This window comes from Alosa pseudoharengus, unplaced genomic scaffold (genome assembly GCF_046254945.1).
Source record: "Alosa pseudoharengus isolate Yale_2024_CS ecotype anadromous, Long Island Sound unplaced genomic scaffold, YU_APseudo_1.1 YU_APseudo_1.1_scf_4, whole genome shotgun sequence".
Taxonomy (NCBI): domain Eukaryota; kingdom Metazoa; phylum Chordata; class Actinopteri; order Clupeiformes; family Clupeidae; genus Alosa; species Alosa pseudoharengus.
Window position 1 is genome coordinate 26,714,561 of NW_027468774.1, and position 26,505 is coordinate 26,741,065.

The following is a 26,505-nucleotide window of genomic DNA, read 5'->3' on the forward strand; positions in this document are numbered from 1 at the left end:
ACAAGATAACAGAAAACAGCGTTTTGTCGAGGAGGATTTTTTTGCTGTTCTCCCTAAAGGGTTCACATATTTCATTGCTCTGATTGGATACCCATATGAGGCATTTTTCACTGTATCGGTTGAAACATGCCCCATAATCAAGTCAAAATGCTGAGATACCAGACTCTCATTCTAACCAGAATTCAAGACAAGGTGGTAATAACAAGCAAGATGGAAAAAAAATGCAACATGTCAGAGTATGATGCTGGTGTTTCACATGTAAAGTCTTCCCCAGCCATCCCACTTACCATGTTTGACCAGATGGGGGTGAGTATAAGGACTAGGCTGGCCCAAGTATCTGTGAGGAAAACTCTTCTTCTTCCATCCTCCCGTCTTCACTGACACACTTCTGCACGGACACCACAGGCAGCCTACACAACAAAAACAACATGAGACAGGGGTGTTAAAGGTCCACCCCATGATTCTGATGAAAAGTTATTGTTGTTTCGGATCAACAGCTAATCAAATTACACCCTCCCTCCCTGTCATGCTCCTGAAGCAACAGGCTGTTTTATTTATGGTTCGGTCTGAGACAGTCTTACTCTTCACTGTATGTTAAAACTTCACCGTTTGCACCAGGCTGCTCACTGTTTGCACCATTTTAGTCATCTGTTAGCTGGTTACCTCTACCAAAAACCAAAGTGGGCACTCCATTTGTGATGAGTCTGTGTGAGAAGTCCGTATTTGTGTTTTGTTCTCTAAAACAACCCTTCTTAATGGTTATCTTGTCTGAGGAGGAAAAATGAGAAGAGCGTGGCAATAGTGTGATGCATATCAAATAGAGGTGGTATATTACTCTTGTCTTACACTGGTCTTACACTTAATACACTGGTCTTACACTTAAAATCATGGCACTTTTGTGAAGATATTTTTTTCAGATTATAAGTTCTGGTAGCTTCTAGTTCAACTGCAACAAGGTCATGGCATGGGTTTGTAACAACAGGCAGAGATAGTGATGAAAATATATTTGCCCTGTACTAAAGCATCTAGCTAATTTAAATACACTGTGTACAGACTCAAACATGTGTTACATCTGGCTCATCTATCTGGATTAACTCTCAGTGATTGCAACATGGGAGAAACTTTTCTTTGAAATTATACATGCCGGTATTCTTTGATATGTTTTCTTATTCCAACTCTCAGTTATTGCACAATGGGAGAGACTTTTCTTTAAAATTATTTATTCCTTGATATGCTCTCTTGTTCCAACCGATTTTGGCCTTTCCATCCTGCATCAAATTTATTTAGGAAATTCCCATTTTATTGTGTAAAAGTCTTGTGTTATGTCTTCAAGAAAAGTCAGAAAATGTTTCTCGGTATTATTATATGTGCTTCTAACCTATGAGGAGGGTGTAAGATTAGCATTGTTAGTTGCTTTTAAAGTCTATAATGTGCAAAGATTCTTTAAAAGACAGGCCTATACAAAGCAAACCACTTCATGTAAATGTCCGTGTTCTCAACAACAATCTGTTGACTAAACCTAAATCCCAACATGCATACACATACCAGTGTATCACTGTACTCTGACTTGAATCTTCGACAGTAGGCTGTTATATCAACGTTATACCAAGGGCACCAGTATGACTGATTCCCAACACTGATGGTCATTCCTGGGTTCCACTTGGGATTAAAAATGTTTAGGCATTTCATGTCCTCGTGTTGATACCGGATCTTTGGTTAATTTTAGCTGTCTTTGCAGTGTGCACCATATTGAAGTGCAATGCAACACCCGTGTTCAGTAAATTCAAGGTACATCTGACCTGGATTCCAAGTAGAACGTAACGCAGATTGGACGGTCCATCTTGTCAACATGGACAGAGGCAACATTGTTGCAAGCTGGGAAGATGTCTCCACACTTTCACCATGAGGTAGGCATTAAGCTTTTGCAACTGACAGAAATGACTAATCAATCAAAATTGTTTAACTACAGCATTTCGAGGTACATTTCTAAACCATGTAACGTATAGGCCTCCACATTTAACAACGCAAAATTGGTTACTTATTGCACACTGACTACATGTCAGACACCCCTTGACATAAGAACACAGTATGCTAAGGTGACAAATGCTAACCTTGCCTTTAAGAGCGTATGGCTTATTGGTGCATAGGGAAAGAATTGGAATTACGTGATTGGCTAGATCGTCTCTGACATATTATATGTGCGCGTTGAAGTGTCGCGTTAGGACCTCACTCACTTGTTTTCACCATTTCTGTTGTCTAATTTTTGCCTGAGTGAAAATCTGCTGCTCCAGTCGTGGAATATTTATTGAGCGCGCATGAGGATCGAGGAAGCCATTCAAAACTGAACAGAACGCTTCGGAGTAGGCCGTGTAGTCGAAAGGATCAGACACATACTGTTGTTTCAGGTAGTGCACATTCATATTTCATTAAATTCAGCCCTTTTGAAAGAAAGGTTTTTTCATATATTGTTCATCAATTGAATGTGAGTGTTTAACGTAACTGCGTAATGATGCCGTTCCAGAATATTCCATTGTGAAAGCAAGTGAATTTTAAACATTAAGTTCGTGTGTTGAAATCTTACATTATTTGTAAATGCCTATTTGGAAAAGTGAAAAATCATCTTGACTGGCATATTTTCGAATTGCCTGTGCTTAAAAAGTAGCTAGTTGACATTACCCAAATTCGTTTTTCCTTGGCTGCACAAACAGGGTTGGAACATTCGCGCAATCCAATTTGACAACATTTCGTAACATTTCTCGGTGTAATAGGTTTATCTTCAGATCGAAAGAGGTGGGAATGGACCCGCGGAAAGTGACTGAATTGAAGGCCTTCGTGCATCTGTGCAATGATAATCCCTCCGTGTTGCACCTGCCTGAGCTGGGTTTTCTCCGGACCTGGTTGCAGGGGTTAGTAGCGTCTTTTTCTGCCATTTTAGTTCATCTTACTTCCTCTAACTGCAGATGAACGGAAGCCAGTTCATTCAGTCTCACGAGAATATGTGTAAAGATATAAATAATTAAAATATAATTGGCTAGCTATGTGTTTTGCAGTGAAAGGTATGCAGTCACGCCTACTTGAAGTTGTGTCTTCAATGTTATTATAGAATTTGCTGTCAGGGTATCAGGTGGTCAAGATGTAGCATGAGCTCTCTCTTCGTGCTTGGGTGGATAATTCAATGGGAGCATATCAAATTATGAGCAGCATGATGTTACTAGACCCCCAAAAATAAGGTGCATGTTTACTTTCAGCTTGGGAGCTACTATCCCACCAGCCCCCAGCAATGAATCCTCGTGCAAGGTAATGTTGAATTCTTATGCTTTTCTGATGGAAACACCTTTGGTTATCTGGAATTCTCACTGCCACTGACGGGTGTATGTTGTGTCCAGGGGGGATGCCCATGTGGACCACCACCAACCACGTCAAAGCCAGCAGCTGAGCCAAGCCCACCATCAGAGAGTGAGGAGAGCGAGCTGGGTATGTAGTTCAGGGAGGACATTTGTTTAAAGGATATTGCGTTTTTGTTTTATAAAATATTTTCTTTTATCTGTCATTCTACCTGCAGTGTATCCTACCTGTATATTTGTATTATTTTTCCACAGAGATAGACAACGAAGGAGTTATTGAGCCAGACACAGATGCACCCCAGGAAATGGGAGACTTTGAAAACCTTGAGGTACAGTAAATGTTGTCTGAATATGGATAGTAAAGGCTTTTCAAATTTTATATAGCACTTGAAACACTACTTTTTAGATATTAGGTAGAAGATGCTTTAGTACAGGGCAAGAGATAGAATGTGTTGGTGTTACCTAAATATGTCTTGAAGAAGTGATTCGGCTGGAACTAAAACTCATTGATTAGGGGATGTGCCCCAGGCCATAAACATTGTACGGTTTGATGTCCCTATTATTGATACTTATATTGTTATACCTAAATGTCTGTTATACTGTACCTATGCTATGCTATTGTACAGCAATTATGTTCTTAACCTAATTGGAGATTGATTCATCAGGCATTTGTGTAACTCTGCACCATGTATATTGTTTGAAGAAATTTCTTGATGCTGATGGAAACTTAGAAAGTTGTCGTAGTGTATGTGTATTTTCTCCTACAGTAAGTGTCTGTAAAGCATTTGTATAAAACTTGATTGAAGCTGATTTGTTTTTATTTTTAAGGTTTTGACAAATTTGTGCTTCCATAGGTCACAGAGGACATGATGGACCAGGCAAATGCAAAGAAAATGGAGGCAATTGAAGTCCTGGGAGAAGGTGCATGATCATATTTCACATTGTGCTTTTGCAAGTAGCTGCTGTTTGCTGCTGTTTAAAGGAAAATGTCCCATATGGAGCTCCTAAAAGCACAGAGAGGACAACTTTGTCTTTACCTCTTTTGTTTCTATTTTCATCGCACATTTGACGTAACTTTCTTCTTGTTGTTTCTTGTAGGGGAACTGCAAAAAGCTCTGGACCTCTTCACTGAAGCAATCAAACTCAACCCATGTTTGGCTATCCTCTATGCCAAACGGGCTAGGTAGGAATTAGAAACCACCACAAGCTGTTTAACAGGCCATTTATTTAGATGTATTAATTTTGCATTAATTTTGCATGCTACGATTGTATAACATCTAATGATTATCTCTTCCAGTGTGTATATCAAGATGCAGAAGCCGAATGCTGCCATAAGAGACTGTGACCGAGCCATCGACATCAACCCAGACTCTGCACAGCCGTACAAGTGGAGAGGAAAGGCCCACAGGTGTGTCCAGGACTACTTATGCGGCATTTGCCTGGCTGTGTGGTAACATCGTAGAGTGAGTATGTGTGACCGCTCTGCCTTGCCTTTCTTAGGTTGCTGGGCCATTGGGAGGAGGCTGCTAAGGACCTGGCTATGGCCTGCAAGCTTGACTACGACGATGATGCCAGCACCATGCTGAAAGAAGTCCAGCCCAGGGTGTGTGTCCTTTCATTCTCAGGCCTCATGTTAGGGACAAGGCTCCTCTCACCATGAAGCCAAGCTATGTTGTTTCTAATGGTATACCTGAATTGGTGTACAGAGTTTCCTCAGACTTTCTCCAAACTCTAGCAGGCCTGTTCTTTTAATGGAAGTATGACATGCACATTTGCATCCAAATGAAAACATTCGGAAAGGTGAATAGGCCACTGAACAAGATTAAAATCCGAAGGGAGTTGTGTGCTAGGTAAATGCACTGTTGAGTTGCTATCATGCATACCAAAGCTATCTTTGGCAAGTTGGAAACCGATGGACTTGCCATTTTAGATTCTGCCAGTTGAGGAACATGTCATTGATAATTCATGGCTTGTAAAGTGTCCTGGGAGTTAAAGGAGAATACAGATGTAGGATCATGTAGATTATGCTACAAATACTGTTAATTAATGACAGGTATTTCATTAACCATTATATGTGAGGATGAGACTACACTGAGTAAGAGTGTATTGTGTCAGCAGCCATCTTGCTAAAAAAAAAGTCCATTTGTTTCCTGAACAGGCTAACAAAATCATTGAGCACCGGCGCAAATATGAGCGCAAGCGTGAGGAGCGCGAGATCAAGGAGAGGCAGGAGCGGGTGAAGAAAGCCAGAGAGGAGCACGAGAGGGCCCAGAGGGTGAGTTGGCCAAATGATCTGAGCTGATCAAAGGCCATAACATTGAGACAAATCATATACTCTGACTAGTACAGATAGTACTGGTATAAAAGTAGCAGTGCTTTTGTAACCGAGAGACGTACCTGTTTACAGGAGCAGGAGGCCAGACAACAGGCAGGTGGGGCTGGTGGCTTCCCAGGATTCCCAGGTAAAAGATGAAGGCCCAACTGACAAAACTAACATGTTATTTCCACAATTGTGTATCTGTGATGTTTGGAGACAAACAACCAGTTCAGACACCTTGTAAACATGATGACACTAGCAATTGAACCTGAACCTGAAATACAGAAGTGTTGTTCATGTGGCTTCTGTAACTATTACCAGGTGGTGCCGGTGGCTTCCCAGGTGGTGCTGGTGGCTTCCCAGGTGCTGCCGGTGGCTTCCCAGGTGGTCCCGGTGGCTTCCCAGGCGGCATCCCTGGTTTGGACAAACTTCTCAGCGACCCAGAGGTGCTCATGGCCATGAAGGTACAGCATCCTGTAATCAGTGCCATTCATGCCATTTCTGTAAATGCTTTGCAGCATTGTGCACCTTTTATGCAAGGTGGGCTGTAACATTGTGATTGTGTGCATCCTAGGACCCAGATGTAATGGCGGCCTTCCAGGACGTGGCTCAGAACCCCGCCAACATTGCCAAGTACCAGAGCAATCCCAAGATCATGGCCCTCATTGCCAAACTGAGCTCCAAGTTCGGTGGAGCACAACCGTAGGGTGGGAGAGGGCAGCAATGATGGGGGAAAAAAGGTGGGATGGGTGGACGAGGTGAGGTGGGACGAGTGATGTTGGTGAAGATGGAGTTTGTGTGGAAGTAGGACGGGGTATGTGATGGCTTTCCAGCTGTGCGTCATTTTAGTGGGAGGGGGGGTTATATGGAAAGGTCAAAGGAGACTGAAGCAGGTGGGCTTAGCCATATGCATGCAGTACAACCCCACAGGTGGTTCTTTGGCACTGAATGGGGTGGCAGGTGCAGTAAAGTAATTCTTAACATGGGGCCAGCCTGCTTTAGGCATACAGCATTTCCTTTTTACAAATTAACAGACAGTGGTGCAGGACTCAAACCAAACCTTTTTTTGGGAATAATTTTGAATTCAATGAGACATGCACACTCATCTTTTCTACTCCTTTAGGGGTAGGATAAACGATCAGGGTGGACTTAATCTAGTAGAAACAACGTGACGTGAAAATTAGCAAATCTCTGGTCGTCGAGCAGATATAGATTTCTGTCTCGTGTCAGAGATGGTCTGTTTGCAGTGGCTCGGGTGAACTACTCTTCCCCTCAGGATTTTCTTTTACATGTTTTACTTATCTTCACTGTAATGTAACATATTCCCCATCTGTCTTTCTTGCTCCCAAAAGCAAAAATGAGATGTATACCTGTTTGCAATCATTAAAAGACTATTTCTGATTGATGCAAAAACATTTGAGTTCTTTTCACTTTTACTCACAAAAAAACGCCTGACACCATGTAAACCCATACATATTTATGTGTTCTTGTCACAAGACCCTTAAATACTTTGTGTTTACTTAATACAAAAAACTAGTGAAACACTGATGTACAAGTTAATGCTTTTTAAGAGTCAAATGGTCAATAAGTCAAGCCTGCTTAAAAAATGTGGACAACTTTGTGATTTTGATTGCCTTTTCTAATAAGGACATGCTGACATCAAACTGTGGCTATGGTGAGAGAGCAGTACTACACTAATCCTCTTCAGGTTTTTTTTTCTTTTGCTGGATTAAAGCTTCTCAGCAGGCCAGACGGGCTGTGGGCATTACCCAAGGTCACCATGTCGAAGCACTCCAACAATAGTATTGAGTTTGGTCGTGTGACCATGAGCCATGGATGCAAGTCCATAAAGTTTGAACTGTCAAAGTAGACAGAAGTGAAATCAGTGTGTATGAATACATACCATCTGTTTGTAAAGCACATTCAGTTATTACATTCTTCCCTTAGTTATTCAAACTTGCCATACTTGCTACTTCCTTCATTTCAATCTCAACATAAAGCTCGAGCATTAGTATTCTGAATCATATCCACAGAATAGGGCCATTGTATAGCCAGGACCGAAATTTGAGAAATAGCCCTGGAAAAAATGTGGTAAGCATTTTTTAGGGAAATTACTTCATGGGTTGTTTCTATATGATTTTAGGTGCTGAATCCATTTCTGTTGTATAACAAGCTGTAAAAGTCACTGTTTAGTCATGAATTATAAAAAGAAAATGGCTGCCCAAAACCGTTTTTAAGTGTAAGTCAAGAAAGAAACAAGCATAAAGTGTGTGGTGCAGTTAAAATCTTAAGTTGATTAAAACAATATTGTACATTTATAGGTTCTTCAAACATGCAAACGTTGCAAAATATAACAGTTATGAATACATCCTCAGTTCTTTAAAGGAGAACATGAGACGTTACCAGATCAGGTGATGAACTGAACCAATAAATTCATAACCATGGACGGATTTTGAACTTTCAGGCCCCTGGGCCTAGATGTATTAAGGGGAGGCAATGACTCCATGCTTGGGCTTCAGGGCTCCCTGACCCCTTGGGCCCCTGGGCCCGGTAGGCCCGTCCAGTAATCCATCCCTGTTCATAACAGTTAAAGAACGCTATCTTATAGGTGAGGTCACTCAATGTTAACCAATGTCAACACGTATAGCCTACTGTGCCTCACTGGCGATAACGGACAACTGTGTCTTGTACTAAACTACCATCAGAGTCATAAACACAAGCTGAAAACCTTGCAGAAGTTGAATATTGACATGTTTCTAGAGTCTAGCTTACTTGCCGCGAGACGACAACACAGAGCAGGCAGGGTCCTGGCGAGCTCTTAGTGTCTAGGCTGTCTTTCACTGTTTTCTCGTTTTTTGCTTCTTTTCGCTGGCTCTGTCATGACGAATGTGTGAGAAACTCCATCGTTACCTTACCCCGCCGGCCCAAAGTTGCAAGGGTGGTTTTTCCGCTCACAGGCGCTAGGAGGAAGCGAGACGGCCACCAAAAAAAGGTCGAAAAAAGTCATATAACCATTCCAATGACTCTAAAGCTGTTAGGTTAAGGTAAATTAAGCTAAAAAACCTGCATAGTTCGCCTTTAAGTGATGGGGCCAGTAGCCTGATGCCTTTTATGCTGAAGAAATAGCTTCCACGAGTCAATGTGCTTGGACAGTGCATGGCCCTCTGCTTGACCCTGAAACAGACAAACAGTTCTTTCTAGACATAAAATGTGTAGCCACAGAAGGCAGCAGCTCAATAACTGCTTCTGGAGCATGAGAGGGGCATAGAGACTCCTGCTGGCATTCTTTGATGCCACCATATTCTGGCACAATAAAGTATCTGCTGTAAAACACCCTCAGTCGGTCTTGTGCAGGAATTGGGTGGATGGCATGCTTCATTGTGGTGCGTTTCATTATTTCCATTATAAAAGTCACAGGCTTACACAGCCTGCGGAAAGAGGCGTGGAGCTTCATTCTGACGTTGGGAGACCAACAGTATCTTGACTGATGTCCGCCCTGTGCTTGTCTGACGTTGGCATTCAGCAGGACGCAGCAGCACCCTTGAAGAGCATGAGCATGTTGTTGAGTGTCCAACCTCTGACACTGGGGGTGGAGACGGGCTGAGGCTGGGGGGCCAGAGTCTGCTTAGAGGCTGACCTATGCCATGTAGCATACTCAAGGACAGCTATGCAGAGGGCTGCCCAACTTGGTCCACCTTGCATGGAATAAGCGACTGAAAAGCTGTTGCATCCATCATAGTGCTCAGAAAATGCCCGGCACCTGAGGCAGGGTTGGGGTGAGAGCTTGGCATGACTGCCCACATGCATGAGCATTGCTTAAAGCAAGGAAATTATCTGTGCCTGAACTTAGCAAACATTTCTGAAGCAGTCATATATGTCTTGAAATTGTAAATGGCATGGCCTACGCCAAAACACATTAAGCCCTGCATAAGCCTTCTCGGGGAGCAATAGGTTTACTGCTGACCTTATGTGGCTGGCGAGGTAGGCAACCACCACCTCCACTACTTTGGAAAACCAACATCATCAGCCTTATGGAGTGCACAAGCAGAGCACTAGATTGTATGGGTGAACTCCAAATAGGCCAGGTGTGGATGTTCATGCTTCGTGGAGCAAGGCCCGAAGAAGCAACTATCCTTCCTGTTGTCCACAGTCAGCGGTGCTTTACTACATTTCTGATTTGAGTCTGCAGATTTCAATTCCAAACCATATTTTTTAAGGTCGTTTCTTTAAAATTTGTTTTTCCTCACATTCTGAAACATTTCAATAGCACTTGCCTACATCAAGCTCTCCAGATTTACTCCTATATATCAGTCTTTCTAATGACGAGACACAGCACTCAAAGAATCTCCCATAGAAATGTATCGGGTTAGTTTGTAACGCAAACATGGCAGTTGTCTGCACATATTCTGACACTTCCGCCGACAAAAGTTGACATGTGAATACATCATGCCAATCAGCTGGAGCGAGGTTGTGTGTCATGCCTTGCGCACATGCAGTTCTGCCCGAAATTGATGCCCGATAGTGCCCAAAATGCGTTTCAATATGTGGAGGGACTTGCCTAAAAGGACTTTTGTCTATATTCTGAAGGCTTTTACAGCGGGTTTTGTTTATATATCATAGCTTCAATAGTATAACATTTTGTGTGACTTTTTGATTTAATGAATGATGAAAAGAGATATCAAAAATTATCCTAGTAAAATGTTTTGTATCTAATGTCAACAAACATTAATTTTGAAGTTGTCATCCAGTGCTCAGAATTGTTTTTGGAAAAAATTAGAACAAATTAGTGCATGTATACAAAGAAAATGACTCATTTCCATATATAACCATAACATTTCAGAAAACTTGCAATACAAAAGTTACTTGAGTTAATGTAAGTCACAAACTAGAAAAGTTTTGTGGTATTAGCTTTAAGTTAAAAATGTTACCCTATTCACCTGTAGTGTCTTGCCTATGCCCAATACACATATTGTTTCAATAACAATTGTGAAAAACTGAGACCCTTATTTCAATGTTATACAGTGGATTCATATTCAGAAGATATTGAACTTTCAAAATATCCTGTACGACAACTTTTCCTCAAAATTGCCTACAGGGTTACAGAATTTTGAATTCATGGCCCGGACTATTATAGTTTAGTTAGTATAGTATGGAAGGATTTATAACAGCAAATAGTCTACACCTTCTACAGTGTATTAAAATACATTACATAAAGGAAACTGATGGTTTTCTCTACATTTATGTCCCTACATAAAGAATGACCTAAGATTCCTGCTGGCAAATATTGCCATATGGTGTTATTTTAAGTATAAGAGATGTAAAAGGTCATGGTGTACTGGACAGGAAATCTGCTTTATTTGGAATTTACATCATTGCAAATGTAAACTAAAACAATGAAAAAGGAGCAGTAAAAGAGAAGATGAACACACTTTCATTAGATCACTACATTGTACACCCATTTCAAAATAAAAGAGTGCTATCCAAGAAGCAAGGTTACAGAAGTCGGAGAGGCCACTAGGTCTACATTTCAAACCTAAATCATGCTCCAAACTTGCACATCTAATGTCCATACCTGGTGGAAGAAAAAAGTAAATGGTATGTTACTAATAACATTTGAGCTCAAGTTCTGAATACACACATATTTATTTTTTATTGAAAAAGTATATACCCAACTAGTTACTCATGTATAGAATGAGGGATGATATAATGCTATATTAAGTGCAAGACAGATATGTAGACTTACTTTTGGAACTCCCACTCTCTGTTATCAAGAGGGCAGACCTGCCTGGTCTTCAACCAACGAGAAATGCAGTGGAAATGGAAAGCATGCTGAGGACATAAGAAAACATAAATAAACAAATGCTGCAAACATAAATGTTTAGATTACTAGTTCGATAGAGAGATGTGACATAGCAGGGTGTTTCCATAGTTTTCTTTTTTTTGGGGGGGGGGGGGGGCTTTTTATGCCTTTAATCATAGGACAGTGGAGAGTGACAGGAAGTGAATGGGAGAGAGAGCAGGGGTGGGATCCGGAAAGGACCACAGGGCGGGAATCGAACCCGGGTCGCCGGCGCAGGCGCCGCAGCCAGTTGCGCCACAGCTGGGGCTGTGTTTCCATAGTTTTGATTCATTTACACAATAATAATGAATGAATGTCATTGTTGTATATGCATCAACTCTCTTGCACCAGCTTCTTTACTAGATAAGTTGAACAGACAATACTGCCAGGACTGTATAATCAATGGTAAACTAGGTTTAAAGACCCTGTAAAATTAAATCAGATATGGGAACAAACTATTCATGAAAACATAAAAAGTGACAGTGAATTGTGGAGGAAGACAACTAAAAAGGGGCACTGATGATGTGATGAGTTCCCAATTTAGCATAACCCCTCAAGAGCTGAGAAAGTCCTTCTATGTATTCAAACTCCCTGTGCGTTTACACATGGTATTAATTCATTAACTGATTTACTGGCTGAAGTGCTAATTAACATCAGCTGGTTTATTGAATAGTTGAAACAAATCTGTGACGGGAGTTTTCAACCTCTGTGAGTGAGTTACACTATTGAAGACCCGTGTTTGTAGCGTTTGCCTGTCCAGTGTTTGCCTGCCTTTATATAGATGCATCTACACTGGATGCCAGGATTACGGTAAACTACAATCTTTTTTTGAAACACCTTATGTAGATTAGAAACGTACAGATATTATGAAAAGTCCCCCCCCCCCCCTCCCTCCTGGGCTCCCTCTACAGTTGAGGAGAAATTTTATTCCACCCTTCCACCTGGACACAGTACATGTGGACGTGTTTACAAACTGGCAAAGATAACCTCTGAAGAGCCATGTCACCTGACAAGGTAGAATAATATTACCCAATTTCAACAAACAGTAGGCTATGGGCTCTGTGCACTAGCTTAATTGAAGTCAGTAAACCAGTTTCGTGGTAAAACTGAAGAACTCCTCTTCAGGTGATTGTTGTTAGCGATGTCAACGAACAGGAAACTGACTTCAAGTAAGCTAGTGCACAGAGCCCACTGCACAATGGACCATATCCACGAGAGGCTGAATATCTTCAGGCATATGCACGAGAGGCTGAATATCTTGTTTGCCCAATAATAAAAAGTTTGAAACACGTGTAGACCAGTGGTTCTTAACTGGTCTGGCTTTGGGACCCACAATTTCCCATGTTCATTAAAGCCCCCTTTACACTGACATACTTTGGAAAGATTTGCAAAAATCTTGCACATCTAAAAGACAAGTAGTAGAGTTTTAAGTCACTGACTATGATTTTGCAATGACTAGGGATCTTGCAGGGTCACTATTTACAAGACTGCAACTAGATTCCTTTAAATTATTACCCATCGTGCAATATATAATAAACAGGAACTGAAATGATAGCCTACTGAACTCAAAGTCGTATTTTCGTGTTTCTGCAGCATTGTTTCATGCATGACATCCCTAACCGATATAGAGTTGTTCAGTCACGTGGAAGAGCCGACTAAATATGTATAAGAAATTACAAATATTATAAGAATAACAAATAATCATATAGGCTACTGCTGTCGCCTACTTCGCCCCTTCCTGTTTGGTGTTGGAGAGAGGTCAATATTGGTTTTTATAGTTCACGTCACTATTTGCATGAGCCACGACTAGAAAGACTTGCGATAATATCAAACATGTTTGATATTGTCGTAACGGTAAAACTAGAAAAGGACTGACTCCGACTGACTTAAAACCGCTAAGATTGGCACCTTACACTTAACGATCTAGTTGAAGGGAGCGCGCCGCGATTCCAGCACAACTGCATGATTTCTGTCCGACTTTGGAAATTTAGTCGCCGACTGTGATAAGACCAAAATCGTACAATGTAAGGCCGCCATAAGTTGCTCCCCATACATGTTTTTAGCCTTCAAGTCAATGGATACGGTGAGCTACATGATAAAGAGATGCAAAGTGCCTGTAGGCCTACTTGTTTGGAACATGCTGATGTTTGGCATTACATTTGTGAAATCTCCAACTCCTGATGTCACCTTTCAAAGTGCTTGACAAGTTTGTCTTTGACAGGGGTGCCTTGTTTCCATGTAGCATTTTAGCTTTGATGGCTTCATGCTCTCATGTACCAGCAATTCACTGCACACCACACACTGAGGTTTCTGTACCATTCCGACCCACCCAGAACGGTTATGCGACCCCCTTTTCGGTCCCGACCCACCAGTTAAGAAACACTGGTGTAGACACTAATTACATTAACAATAATGGCAGCTGCAACACACCTGGCTCTACCAGAAATTAATGGCTGGCTTAAGAGCCTTCTGTGCATATGGTCCATTGCCATGAAGCAATTTGTGATTCTCCAGGTCAGGGGAGAGCAAATTGTAAGTCTGGTTCTGCGTAGATGGCTGGGGCTAGGAAATGCAGGCAAAGAAAAACTAGCAAAGGATGCCTCTAACACAGGTGTTTTCATGACTTAGCTCTTATGTTATAGAGCAGTGGTCCCCAAACTACGGCCCGCCACCTCATTTTGGGTGGCCCCCCAAAAACATATCTGTGGTATATAGCATCTGGCCCGCACAAGAGTATGACCTCCGTAATTTCCCCCATTCATTCTCTATGGCGAGTCTTAACAGTACACGTGTAATACTGTTTTTGTCCACTGGTGGTTATTTTGCCGCTGTTTCGCGTTTACCATTGAAAACCGAATGAAATGTAGGCTTACCTGCAAACAATGTAAAGAGGCCTATGCTGACTGCATCAGTGCTCAAAGTATTCTAAAAGTTTATCAATTAATTGTTGATAACTAACTAACTTCTAGTCAAGTCATATTTCTGGGACTTCATGGCATAATTATTTCTATTTTTGTATTCACTCGTTTAAATGTTCATCCAAATTCACACTTCACAAAGTTCTCATCAGGTGAGTGAAAGTTAGAATGGTGGTAGAATCTCAGATGTTTTTTTGCCAGCACTTCATAAAACTCTTATAGTTTGATTATTACATTATTTGTAGGATATTGCTTGTTCACAACTTGAGCTGTGTATGCAAAGACACAGAGATCAGAGTTCACACATTTTAGATAAAATATACTTTTTGGACTCTCTGCTAATACTTTTGGGAATGCTAAAGTCTTTTTTATTAGTATTATTTCATTTGAGCTACATTTTACATGGCATGATGGCAATATAAACACAGCTAACAATGGTATTAAATTGCAGTAGCCTGATTAAATGTAATGGAATATTCAACTAAGTTAGACTGTTGTTGTTCACAGCACTAAGCTATTTAAGGTTACTGATATACTCCGAGTCTCTGGCCCTCTCTTAGAGCCAGGCATAGTGAGCTGGCCCTCGGAAGAAAAAGTTTAAGGGACCACTGTTATAGAGAGAATTATGTTAACTTCATTCAAGCCAGTGTTGCATTGAACACTATAGTGTGATGGTGATACAGCTATGAAGATCAGTCATGCTCTCCTACGTAGTAAGATATGTAAAACATTTAATCGCAGATGTTTAAAAATTCCAAGTTTAATTAGCACATAAATACCACTTTAATAAATCATGGCTGAAATTAGTAATCAATACGTTTTTTACGCACTGAAATGAACATGTGTCATTTGAGTTATTTTGAAAATCACTTTATTTATATAACCAAAAATAGCGGTTCTGTCTGTACCTGTACTGATCTGTGTATCTTGCAATGTATTCAACATATTTTAATCAACCTGGAACTTTTTGAAGTTTACATGAACCACGGGACCAAAATTCATTTTTAACCCTGATTGTCACAACTCTCTCTATACAGTATATACGGCTCTGGTTTGACTGAAGAGTTGTGCTAACTGACAGCTGGTTTAGAGAGGATAGAACTATGTGGTAGTACAGTTGACAGGGGCAGCACCTTTGCCCTGATTGGGCATGGCTTCAGCACAGTCAGTAGACCTGTCTACAGCATATGCGAGCAGTATAGCATTCTTTTTCTCATGATTTTGAAAGTTAATTTAATATAGCCTAATTGACATAGAATAATCTGATTGAATGTCAATTAGGCTAAGTCAGGAGTCTCCAACCTTTTTTCTTCCAAGAGCTACTTTGACTAAATGGATATGGCCAAGAGCTTTTTATGTTAGTAGCATGCCATATATTCACATAGCTGATCTCCATCCAAAACTGCTGAGATAAGATTTGTATGCATTTTAAAGGTGCCTTTCAACTCATTTACCTTCTCTTTGTACACTGAATTTGATTTAATAGGAATTTTAACATGTTTCTCAAGTCACTGGGTTATCAGATTTATGAAGATCTTCCTCAAGAGAGCTACTGGTAGCTCACAGGCTACCTGTTGGAGACCCCTGTTCTAGGTGGTAAATGGCGACACCCTTTTCTGTGGTATGACAAACTTATACTCTATATCTATTTTTGGTTTATATGGTAAGTAGGGCAAGGGGAAAATGAACGCAACAAAGAATTGCCTAACTATAAAAGATGATGATACCTGTAATGTAACCAGGATCCGGGTCACAGCAAAGTATATTCAAATACAATCAACTAAGAGGACAGTCTGATACAAGTGTAGGCCTAAAAAGTAGCGGTAATATTTTTCTTTTTAACACATCACAATTAATCACTTATGTCTTCCATGATCTTGGCATATGTGTAGCTGAGAGGGATAAAGAAGAGATTAATTCTTACATTGCAGACACCCCACGCTACTGTGCACTCTTCTGATGTCGCTGAGGCCTGATTTGCCTGGCACTCAATGCCTGCAAGAGATAAATATGTCAGTATGTCACACATGAGCCAATCAATCTCTAGCCTACGTTATAAGTTAAACCACTTGACCTCCCAACCCTCGTACTTACAGAGATCCATGATGTGATTCCTGCAAATAGCACAGTTGTCTACTACAATGTCCCAGGCCCACAGTGCAACGGCGTTCCACTGGGGAGGAAAAAGTCACCACTGTTATGTTTGACTGGGGAATTTGTGTTATCACGTTATCCAGTAAATAAGACAAGCCGCTATTTCCTGTAGGCCTATAGCTAAATAAGCCGTATAATGAAAGTACAGGCTGATTTCTTGGTTGCTTAACGTTAGAAATTTAATGTTAACGGTTACTATACATGTGTCGAATTTTCACCAAACGTTAACGTTACGTTAGTCAACTAGCTTTTCCATAACTGAGTTTACCTGCATACGTTGTACACGCTCAGTTGGTAGGGTGGCTATGCTAGCAATTGCTACACTGATGTTACCTGCCCAGGAGACCGGCGGATAACCGATAAAGTCTCCCTGGTTTAATGACGACTTTGTTCACAGTCATACTAGCGCTACCAATTATTAGAAATGCCGAACTTGAGTGAAAATATCATAGTCTTCCTTGTATCAGCTAACAATGTTGGTTAAAGTTAGCCAATGGAAATGCTAATTCACTCCTTCTCTAGCTAAATTAGCTAGAAGCTAGCTGGCTAACGACCATGAACATGAAACAGTTAAGCAAATCAAACAGTTACCACAAATCATACAATGACTGCAGTAATCGTATATGCTTCAATATAGAATACGTAAAAATTACCTTTTTAACTTCAAAACGTTTTTTGCTAGCTCCACTATTTGTTCCGCTGGGAGTATCAACATCCATTGCAGCCGCCATGTTTCTAAAGCCTAGGCTTTTTATAAGCTATTTTACTGTCTATGATGCTATGACGGTGTCGTGAGAGCATGCGCAATATCAATGTTCTGCTTCTAGTCATCAGTCTGCCTCGATGGAATTTATCGCTAAAACATTAAGTGAGCTGACGTTACCTCGAGTAATTCACAACTTTCAACATCTTCTCTAATTTACGCCGTGCTATTTTCTTTCGTTATCTTACGATAACCTTCTACGTCGGATCTTCAGAAAACGATAGGTTCTACCGAGATTTGAACTCGGATCGCTGGATTCAGAGTCCAGAGTGCTAACCATTACACCATAGAACCACGTTATGCATTGTGTAGGAACATATTTAAAAACTATTTCTCGGTCATTTATGTATTTATTCAAAATACCTGTTGAAATTTGGTCTGAACAGTACGCATTGTGCTTTTGTGTCATTTATATTATTCTTTACACAAATAACAATCAACATTGTGACTTTCTGTGAAGTATACAGGTCAGTGTTCGTAGCTTCTTCCCTGATTTCCTTTGTGATTTTGTGCAGAGCCGTGAGGGTGACACCTAGTGGTCAATAGGTAATTTATTTCTACTAAGTGATTTTATATACGCCATTATTATAATATATCATATATTATTTATTCCACACAACCACTTGTACAGGCCATGGTTATCGGCAAACTATATTAATTTACTGTTAGCTGGTCTGCCTGCTTGTTTGTAGTAAGATTGTTACTACAACTTATTTAGAATTCTGCAGCACGCACGCCTGGTCTTCAATCAGCCAAAAAGGACACATTTAACTCCTCTCTTTGTTACTCTCCATTGGCTTCCTATCATAGTGGCCAGAATTAAAATTAAATTTCTCATCTTGGCCTATAGGATACTTACTGGATCTGCTCCCTGCTATTTCAATTATATGATGAAGCTGTACATCCCCAACCGACCACTGCGGTCTTCTGATGAGCGTTTTTTGTGTCGACCAGCCATAAACGCTGGTTCAAATTCAATACTCTTTTTCTCAGTGGTTGGTGGAATGAGTTGCCCAGTGCTCTCCGTTCCTGTGATAGTTTTGGGTCTTTCAAGAGGGGTCTAAAGGCATATCTGTTCAGCATGCAGTTAATTAAGCATTTCTTCAGTTATGATATACAGTATGTATATTATAGTATTTGTTTATTTTCATTGTTTATTTTCATTAGGCTATTGATTGCATTGACATTATTGTTTATTATTGCTATTCTCCTTAATGTAGTCTTATCAACTTTTTTAAAACTGTTAACTGTTAATTTAACTATTGTTTTATTGTTTAAAGTCGCTTTGGACAAAAGTGTCTGCCAAATCCCATAATAACCATATACTTGAATTGGGATTACATATCTTGACAGTTCTCCAAAACAGTTTGTAAATTTTTTTTTTCTATGCAAGTTTGCATCATGTACACTTCTTTTTCCTAAGTGCTTACTCAAATAATGTGCTTAATAATTGCACATTAAATAGAACTTTACGGATTGGAACGGATTTGACCTCAGGTTGGTTCCAATAGCCATGATTGTCCCTGATAAACAGCCCAGTCATAAATGTGTATTTCACAAATTATTATCTTTAATATGGTGGAGACAAAATAAACTTTGTTGACTGATAATTCACTGGTATATATTATAGGCCACTGTAGGTTTTTAATTATGTTACACTATCTCTCACAGTTACCTCGAATCAAAGCACAACAACTGTAATAATAGCAATACAATCTTAAACATCACATGTAATTAATGCACATAATATATCATCCTTAAGAAAAAAAGTGTTATTTCCATGTGTTTACTAAGGAAAGATGCTGTGTTCTTTTAGTGGTATCTCTATCGTTGCGTTATCTTTTTGGACTTCTTGTTCTTCTTGGCTGGTTTAGGAAGTGCTGACGGTTTTGGACTCTCCACAGGCTTGGGCTTGGCCTTTGACATCTTCGGTTTGCCCCCTTTCAGCAGAGAAGGCTTGGGTTTGACTTTCTTCGGGGCCTTTGCAGCACCTTTGGCTTTCAAAGGGGGCTTGGAGGGGCTCGGCTCATCTTCTGGGCACGTTTGGAAAACGGACACATCCTTGACACTTTGCCCTTGCAGCTCAGCTGGATGGCCACAGGTTGCTGACACCGTCAGGCTGACATTGTCCATCCACCTGAACAGAACATGACATGAGGTTAAAAGCTACTGACAATTGTGTTGCTCTTCACATCTTTTTGTTTGTTTGTTTAAATTTTTAATTCACTTCACAGTGCAGTATTTGTGAACTTGGCACAGTTGTTAAATGAACAGGGACAATGTGTGTGCGCGCCTCTTACTTGCGTAGTAGTAGGAGATTGCAGTCACAGAGCAGTGGGTTGTCGGCCAGGTTGACTTCCTGCAGTCCAGTGAGGGAGCTCAGGCTGGGTAAGCTCTCCAGCTGGTTCCCCTTCAGAGACAAGGTGAGCATTCCTGACCCCAGGCCAGCAAGGGAGTCCTTAGACATCTACAGAATGGATAAAGTAGCAGAGGCTATTAATAGAACAAAAAAAATCAGTGCAATGTTACTGTATGCTAATGTAACAGTGATGATTTAGTTTCTTCCATTTGCACTCATTTTTGAGTTGTTTTCTTACACACTGTATAGCTATGTCAAACAGTTGGTTGTGTACTGGCCTCTAGTGGTCATTTAGGTGAAACTGCGTGGCTTTCCTCATAGTTTAGAGGATTAAAGCCAGTGGTAAATTGTGTGTAAACAGAGCTCCCACATAATTAGATTAGAATTCATTACTAAACGTTCTAAATCAACACCAAAGATCTCAAGGTGTTATGGACTTCCTTTGCCAATGTTACCTGTGTATTCTCTGTAGTGTTTTTGTACATTAGAAGACATTTTACTTCGAAGCTTAAAATCACACATAGCTAATATGTCTTCTCCTTATATTGGCATTCTGTGTTAATATCCATGCTGCTGCCTTGCTACGGAATCCCTAAGTGTTATCTCTCATGCCAGGTCAATAAATGACAAACTGGTCCCACGTCTCCTTGACATTTCTTGAAAAAACACAACGCAGACAAGTACAGGGGGTTACACTAACAGTAAATTATAGATAATTTGTCATATGTGTGCGTGATATAAAAAGTACACTGGTGTCTGCATACACTCTATGGACCAAAGTCTTGGGACACCTACCATTACACCCCCAGATACTTCAGTGACATTATAAATCCCCCCCCCCCTCCAGCTTATATGGAATTGGTCCCCCCCATTTCCACCAGATTTGAAAGTATCTATGGATTTTTTGCCCATTCATTCAGGTGTTGGACAAGAAGGCCGGGCTCGCATTCTCTCTTCTAGTTCATCCCAAAGGTGGTTGATGCAGGGGTCTCCATCAGGTAGCACGCAAGCTACTAATGGCTCTCCAACTGTTTCTAAGTAGCTCTCCAAAAAATAACAGTCACTTGGTAAACCCTCGCAGATCAAATTCACAGACATCCTGCCCCCCTTCTGATACAAAATGATTAAATATAAATTGCACAAATTCTGCTGCACTTAAAGTAAGTTATTTTGGTTGGTCTATGCTGTAGGTGTGGCATGAGATGGTGATGTGGTGATAGTGACCAAACACACACCAAATTTGGCTATATAGGCCAATAAAAGTCATTAATAGCTTTTGGCCATGTTCATTTAGTCAAAGTATGACTGTACACAGTGAAGCAAGGTCCATGCAGACGTGCTTAAGTGAATTTTATTATGGAAGAAATGAACTCACACAGAATAGTTTTTTCTACTTCTACACTACACTTCTGGGATGAGCTAAAACAGACATTGCGAGTCAACATCAGCATCTGGCCTCACAAATGCTTTTTTTGGATGAATGGGCAAAAATTCCCACAGTCCCTCCAATGTCTTGTGGAAAGCCTCCCCAGGTGAGTGGAAACTGCTATAACAGCAATGGGGGGACAATACTTCTGTCCATATAGTGGATCAGTATATCTTTAGGTATATAGGTTTTTAACTGTGATTTGAAATGAACAGATGTCATGTTTACACACATTCCCCACCTTCGCCAGACCAGTGCCATCTAAGTACAGGCGCTGCAGGCTCTGAGCGATAGGCATGAATGCCTTTGGGCCCACCCAGCGTATAGGATTCCCCGACAGATGGAGCTCTCGAAGGAGTGGAGCATTTCCCAGCGCTTTGCTGGGCACCTCGGTCAGTTTGTTGCCCTCCAAGTGCAGGTTATCTAAGTGCGGCGCCGGGTCGAGGGCTTCGGCCACCACCGAATCGATGGTGTTGTTGGCCAGGTACAACGCCCTAAGCATCTTCACCGAGGAGAGCATGCCGGCCGACTCCAACTTCGAGATGGCATTGCCCTCCAGATTCAGCTCCAGCAGGCTGGGCATCGGCGCCAGCGTGGCTGCTGAGAGGAACTGCGTCAGCCGGTTACCATCCAGGTGGAGGTAGGTGATCTGCGGTGCCCCTGCGAAGGTGTCTGGCTCGAGGGAGGTGAGGTCGTTCTCCGTCAGGTAGAGGTAAAGCAGACCCTTCATACCACGGAAGGCCCCGGCTTCAATCTCACGGATCTTGCACCGGTCCAGGTGCAGGGAGACGACCTTGGCAAGTCCGCGGAAACTGTTGGAGGGGACGTTGTGGAAGTGGTTGTCCCTCAGGTCCAGCAGGCTGGTGTTTTTGAGAAAGCCTTGAGGGACTTTAGTGTGACCCCTGTCCTCACAGGTGGCGTGCTGAGCTTCAGGCTGGAAGCAGAGAAGAGTTGAAGGAATACTTTGAAGGGACATAAGTTGTTGGCCAACAGCATTTTGTTACCTCCATCTTTATCACCACCAGTACAAAGAGCTAGTTTCAAACAAATCTGAGTCACTTTCAAACAAAAAACTTGTATACAAAGGATATATCTTTTGTATTCCTGTCAGATTTCTTAATTTGGAGGTTCCTTCCCTGACAAACATAACTGAGTGTGTATTGTAGTACCATTCTTGGATTGAAGGATGTTGTCAGAGGATATAAACTTATGTGTATATTTTAGTATATTTTTGGGGCTTTTAGCCTTTATTTAGATAGGACAGTGAAGTGTGACAGGAAGTAGGTAGGAGAGAGAGATGGGGTGGGATCCAGAAATGACCACAGGTTGGATTCGAACCTGGGTCCCCATGGGCACTTGGACCCCAAGTATGGTATGGGCGCTGTGGTCTGTTACGCCACAGCGTCCCCCACCTCTCTACCATTTCTAAATCTCCTTGGCTCACCTCACACTCACAGTTGTCTGGACAGCCGACCTTCTTCTGGGGTTTTGGCGGGGGCGCCAACAGCTGCGCACCAGCTTCCTCGGCCTCCTCCAGCTCCTCTTTGGTCAGGCCCTCCCTGCCCCTGCAGCGCAGGTCTGCCGGCTCCACCGCCTCCAGAGGCTCCTCTGAGAGGTGCGGAGGCCCGGCGCAGAGCCCCAGGAGCTTCACCTGGCCCACCTGGGCCCACTCTCTCAGAGGCCGCAGGTGGCAGTTGCAGTAGGTGGGGTTGCCCGTGAGGTTGAGGAACGACAACTCTCTGGGGCCCAAGATGGGTTCCAGGGAGCGGAGCTGGTTGTGGCTGAGGTCCAGATGGGAGAGGAGGGGCGCATGAATGAGGGCGCCGTCTGAGAGGTCCTGTAGGGACATGTGGTCCAAGTAGAGGTGTGTGAGTTTAGCCATGGACACAGTCTCCTCTCCCATATAGATCATTGGGTTGTAGCTCATCTCCAGGTGGGTAACTTCGACCAGTCTGCACATAAATTTGATGAGAGTATTAGTGTTTCAGTTGTTATAGTAGTAGTAGTAGTAGTATAGAGTAATTATTGTATTCTAAATCAACACTGCACTGAAACTTACTGTTTTCCCACTTTTTTGCATTGACTATTGATTGAAAATTCAGAAACTAAACTGAACTTACATAAGTAGAACACCTATGATTCATCTGTTACCTTTCAATATCACTAAATGACAATTAGCCTTGCCCTCAGCCTACCTAGCCTACCTGGTCATTGTCTGTGTGGGGAAAAACTGCAGCTCGTTGTGGTCCAGACTGAGGCGCGTGAGGGTAAAGAGGCTGGCGAAGGCCTCAGTGGCCAGGTTGTTGAGGGAGTTGTGGCTAAGTTTCAGCCACTGGATGTTCAGTAGGCCCTGGAAGGCCATGTTGGGCAAATAGACCAGCCGGTTGTGTGTGAGCGAGAGCAGGTTGAGGGAGCCCATCTGGGTGAAGGCCCCTGGCTGGACCTCCTCCACACGGTTGTGGTCGATCAGGAGCTGCTTCAGGGACAAGAGGCCATCAAAGGACTCCTGTTGGTGCAAGTAATAAGGAATGTAATTCAGTGAGGGGGAGACAGGGCTGAGTTGATAATAAACTAGTCCTTAATAAACAGTGCAGTTGAAATTGAGCATAATTCTTTTTGTGGATTGGAAATATGTGTTTGTTACTGCAATATACATAAAATATGAGAATATGTTACTGCATATTGCAGTTTTGGACCTCTGTTTTGAGTGCATTCACAATGGCCAGTACAAAAATACTCCAGATACTGATGAACTGCACTGTATTTTTGGAGGGAATGTGTGATTGATTTTCACTGCACAAATTAGGAAAGGCAATGCATGGTTTATATACAGCCCAAATGCAAATGCAAAACAACAAAGAGGACGATGATTTACAATAGTCAGGAATGCTACCAACCTGGTACAGGACATCAATGTTATTATGTGCCAGGTTGAGATAGACAAGGCGTCCAAGGCCACGGAATGCCCCCTCCCGCACTGACCGGATGTTGGAGCTCTGCAGGTTGAGGTGTGTGAGGTAGGGCGTGTGCTGGAAGGACCCTCTGGGTAACTCTTGCAAGTCATTCTTCCTAAGGTCCAGCTTCACAGTTATCTGCATAATTGTTGTGGGCATGATGAATGTGCAGATAAATTAAGGAGTGTTTTAAATTCATATTATTGACTAATGAACATGAGTGCTGATATGCTGGCAAACAGTAAAATATGCATTTCATTTATAGCCTATGGACACACTTTCATTGTAGATACTTTTTGAGAGGAATGTTTGCAACAAGCAGTCTGTTGTGACATGTAATTATGACCGCTGCGCAGCGAAGCGGCGGTCATATAGGTTTAGTCAGATTTTTTTTTTTTTTTTTTTTTTTTTCTTTTTCGCATGCCCAAATTTCCGTCAATGAGTCCCGGGACACTGAAAGACCGGGGTACACGAAACTTGGTGGGCATGTAACCCCACATGGATAGCATGGAACCATCGTTTTTCGTTTTGATCTGTAACCCCCCCCTTGACTGGACCCCCCGAAAGGAGGGTAGGGCAGACACAGTTTTCTGTGAATATTTCGAAAACCGTGGGGTTTAGGAGGACCATTTTTTTTTTGTATGTTGATCTCAAGGGGCCATGTCAACCCATTCCATAACCACTCATTTCATGTATAGCGCCACCTAGTTAAACACAAAAAAGTAAAAATGAGGTGTTGTAATTGAAGGTATCTGTGACCTAACATAGTCAAAACTGCATGAAATTGGAAGTGTAGGATCATTATGACACCCTCTGTATGCACGCCAAATTTTGTGGAATTCCGTTCATGGGGGGCCACACAATAAATTAATTTATGTTACTATACACCAACTGGCCTGTAGGTGGCCGGAGACAGTTTTCTGTGAATATCTCGAGAACCGTAGGGCCTAGGAGGTCCATCTTTTTTATTTATGTTGGTCTTAAGGGGGCATGTCAACCCATCCCATTACCACTTATTTCATGTATAGCGCCACCTAGTTAAAAATTAAAAAGCTAACAATTTGGTGTTTTCATCACAATATCTCTGGCTGACAAGGTTAAAACTGCACGAAATTAAAAGTGTAGGATCATTATGACACCCTCCGAATGCATGGCAAGTTTTGTGTACTTTCGTTCATGGGGGGCCTTACAATAAAATAATTTATGTGTACATTTAGTGACGTACACCAACAAGGATTCCCGGGACACTGAAAGACCGGGGTACACGAAACTTGGTGGGCATGTACCCCCACATGGATAGCATGGAACCGTCATTTTTCGTTTTGATCTGTAGCCCCCCCGCTGGACTGGACCCCCGAAAGGAGGGTAGGGCAGACACAGTTCTCTGTGAATATCTTGAGAACTGTAGGGCCTAGGATGACCATTTTTTTCCGTATGTTTGCCTCCAGGGGTCATGTTAACCCATTTCATGTGCACACATGTGCACAAACAGATACACACACACACACATACTTTTTGTGGAAAAAATGTGCTGGACTGGGCGGCGGTCATATTTTGTACCGCTCTGCGGTACATCTAGTTTTAACATATAATAACACTGATATTATCACTGGTCCCTGTACTGACAGAGGCCCCAAATTTAACACAATTTCACCATCACCATTATTATCTGAGAGGCCCAATTATATACTTACGTAAAGCTCAAGATATCTCGCAGCACCACAAGTTAAATCTTACCTCATCTATTGTGGGGGGAACCTTAGTTAGATTTTTGCCGATGCAGGCAACAGTGAGTTTCTTCAGGTCACAGGAGCATGGGCGCAAACATTTTCCCGAAAACGATGGTGAGACTGTCATCAGGAGCAGTAAAACAGCGACTCGCCATTGGTTGAATCCAAATATTGACGACCACATCTATTTGGCAGGGACAAACCACCTTTACATGAATGCGAGAATTATTTGTAGTTATATAGATCGATCACAATGACGAGTGCGCGCATCCATGTTGACGAAACACCAAAGTGCTTCTCTAAATGTAATGCTTTTATTATTACCACAAAAAAACGACTTACCTTTTACATTCAAGTAATGTCGACCTAATCCCAAGTGACCAATCAAATAAATCCAGAGGGTGTTGGCAATTCCACTATGGTCACGCATCAGAGAACGCGATGCAGGTCAGTGGTTGGTTATTTTATTTCGACTGGTTAGGCTGAAACATTTGACCAGTTTAAACAGACAGACGTCTTTAAGCACACCTTTGTTACATTCTTTTGTCCTGACCCCTGGTCCCCCCGTCAGCGCTTTTCGAATTAGCACTTGGGCCACACATTTCCCTGCCGTTTAAAGCTCTGAGAACACATACTTGATTGCTTTCTTAGAGACAGACCACCAATAGCCTACATCAAATCGTAGTACCCATATTTATTAA

At 41.8% G+C, this 26,505-nt stretch overlaps 4 protein-coding genes and 1 non-coding gene across 6 annotated transcripts in view; 1 reads left to right on the plus strand and 4 right to left on the minus strand.

The window, feature by feature from the left end:
• Positions 1-2,800, minus strand: part of xpnpep3 (X-prolyl aminopeptidase 3, mitochondrial) — a 32,535-nt gene extending 29,735 nt beyond the window's left edge. The window contains exons 1-2 of one of the 2 annotated variants that reach the window (XM_076265634.1): positions 2,677-2,800; positions 288-410 (exon numbers count right to left, since the gene is read on the minus strand). In XM_076265634.1, the coding sequence (XP_076121749.1) occupies positions 288-410; positions 2,677-2,743 (190 nt within the window). In that variant the 5' untranslated portion in view covers positions 2,744-2,800. Of the gene's footprint in view, positions 1-287; positions 411-1,799; positions 2,192-2,676 lie in introns of those variants that run through there. The other variant, XM_076265633.1, reaches the window with a different exon arrangement.
• st13 (ST13 Hsp70 interacting protein) lies at positions 2,273-7,074 on the plus strand. The gene is made up of 13 exons (XM_076265643.1): positions 2,273-2,405; positions 2,769-2,906; positions 3,249-3,297; positions 3,387-3,474; positions 3,600-3,673; positions 4,199-4,265; positions 4,443-4,527; positions 4,642-4,752; positions 4,845-4,947; positions 5,503-5,619; positions 5,752-5,806; positions 5,983-6,125; positions 6,236-7,074. The coding sequence occupies exons 2-13, from the start codon at positions 2,797-2,799 to the stop codon at positions 6,365-6,367; spliced, it is 1,134 nt and encodes a 377-aa protein (XP_076121758.1). The 5' UTR covers positions 2,273-2,405; positions 2,769-2,796; the 3' UTR covers positions 6,368-7,074.
• A 3,920-nt stretch (positions 7,075-10,994) lies between these two features.
• On the minus strand, positions 10,995-17,336 carry rbx1 (ring-box 1, E3 ubiquitin protein ligase). Its single transcript, XM_076265659.1, has 5 exons — positions 17,226-17,336; positions 16,513-16,591; positions 16,343-16,413; positions 11,405-11,490; positions 10,995-11,233 (listed from the first exon to the last, which is right to left on the minus strand). The coding sequence occupies exons 1-5, from the start codon at positions 17,301-17,303 to the stop codon at positions 11,221-11,223; spliced, it is 327 nt and encodes a 108-aa protein (XP_076121774.1). The 5' UTR covers positions 17,304-17,336; the 3' UTR covers positions 10,995-11,220.
• A 221-nt stretch (positions 17,337-17,557) lies between these two features.
• On the minus strand, positions 17,558-17,629 carry trnaq-cug (transfer RNA glutamine (anticodon CUG)). Its single transcript has one exon. It is a non-coding gene; the product is annotated as a tRNA-Gln (tRNA).
• A 1,530-nt stretch (positions 17,630-19,159) lies between these two features.
• chadla (chondroadherin-like a) lies at positions 19,160-25,988 on the minus strand. The gene is made up of 7 exons (XM_076266677.1): positions 25,812-25,988; positions 24,018-24,212; positions 23,325-23,626; positions 22,565-23,072; positions 21,362-22,054; positions 19,636-19,802; positions 19,160-19,472 (listed from the first exon to the last, which is right to left on the minus strand). Exons 1-7 carry the CDS (start codon positions 25,986-25,988, stop codon positions 19,160-19,162), a joined length of 2,355 nt encoding a protein of 784 aa, XP_076122792.1.
• Between the last annotated feature and the right edge of the window lie 517 nt (positions 25,989-26,505).

Excerpts from the sequence above, each read along its gene's own strand:
- rbx1 (XM_076265659.1), bottom strand. The coding sequence starts at position 17,303 with ATGGCGGCTGCAATGGATGTTGATACTCCCAGCGGAACAAATAGTGGA. Across the intron at positions 16,592-17,225 it reads AACGTTTTGAAGTTAAAAAG|TGGAACGCCGTTGCACTGTG; the intron begins GTAATTTTTACG and ends TTTCCTCCCCAG. Across the intron at positions 11,491-16,342 it reads TAGCGTGGGGTGTCTGCAAT|CATGCTTTCCATTTCCACTG; the intron begins GTAAGAATTAAT and ends TTATGTCCTCAG.
- chadla (XM_076266677.1), bottom strand. The coding sequence starts at position 25,988 with ATGTGGTCGTCAATATTTGGATTCAACCAATGGCGAGTCGCTGTTTTA. Across the intron at positions 19,803-21,361 it reads ATGGCACTGGTCTGGCGAAG|ATGTCTAAGGACTCCCTTGC; the intron begins GTGGGGAATGTG and ends TCCATTCTGTAG. Across the intron at positions 19,473-19,635 it reads AATCTCCTACTACTACGCAA|GTGGATGGACAATGTCAGCC; the intron begins GTAAGAGGCGCG and ends TGTTCTGTTCAG.
- st13 (XM_076265643.1), top strand. The coding sequence starts at position 2,797 with ATGGACCCGCGGAAAGTGACTGAATTGAAGGCCTTCGTGCATCTGTGC. Across the intron at positions 3,475-3,599 it reads GAGTGAGGAGAGCGAGCTGG|AGATAGACAACGAAGGAGTT; the intron begins GTATGTAGTTCA and ends ATTTTTCCACAG. Across the intron at positions 4,948-5,502 it reads TGAAAGAAGTCCAGCCCAGG|GCTAACAAAATCATTGAGCA; the intron begins GTGTGTGTCCTT and ends TTTCCTGAACAG.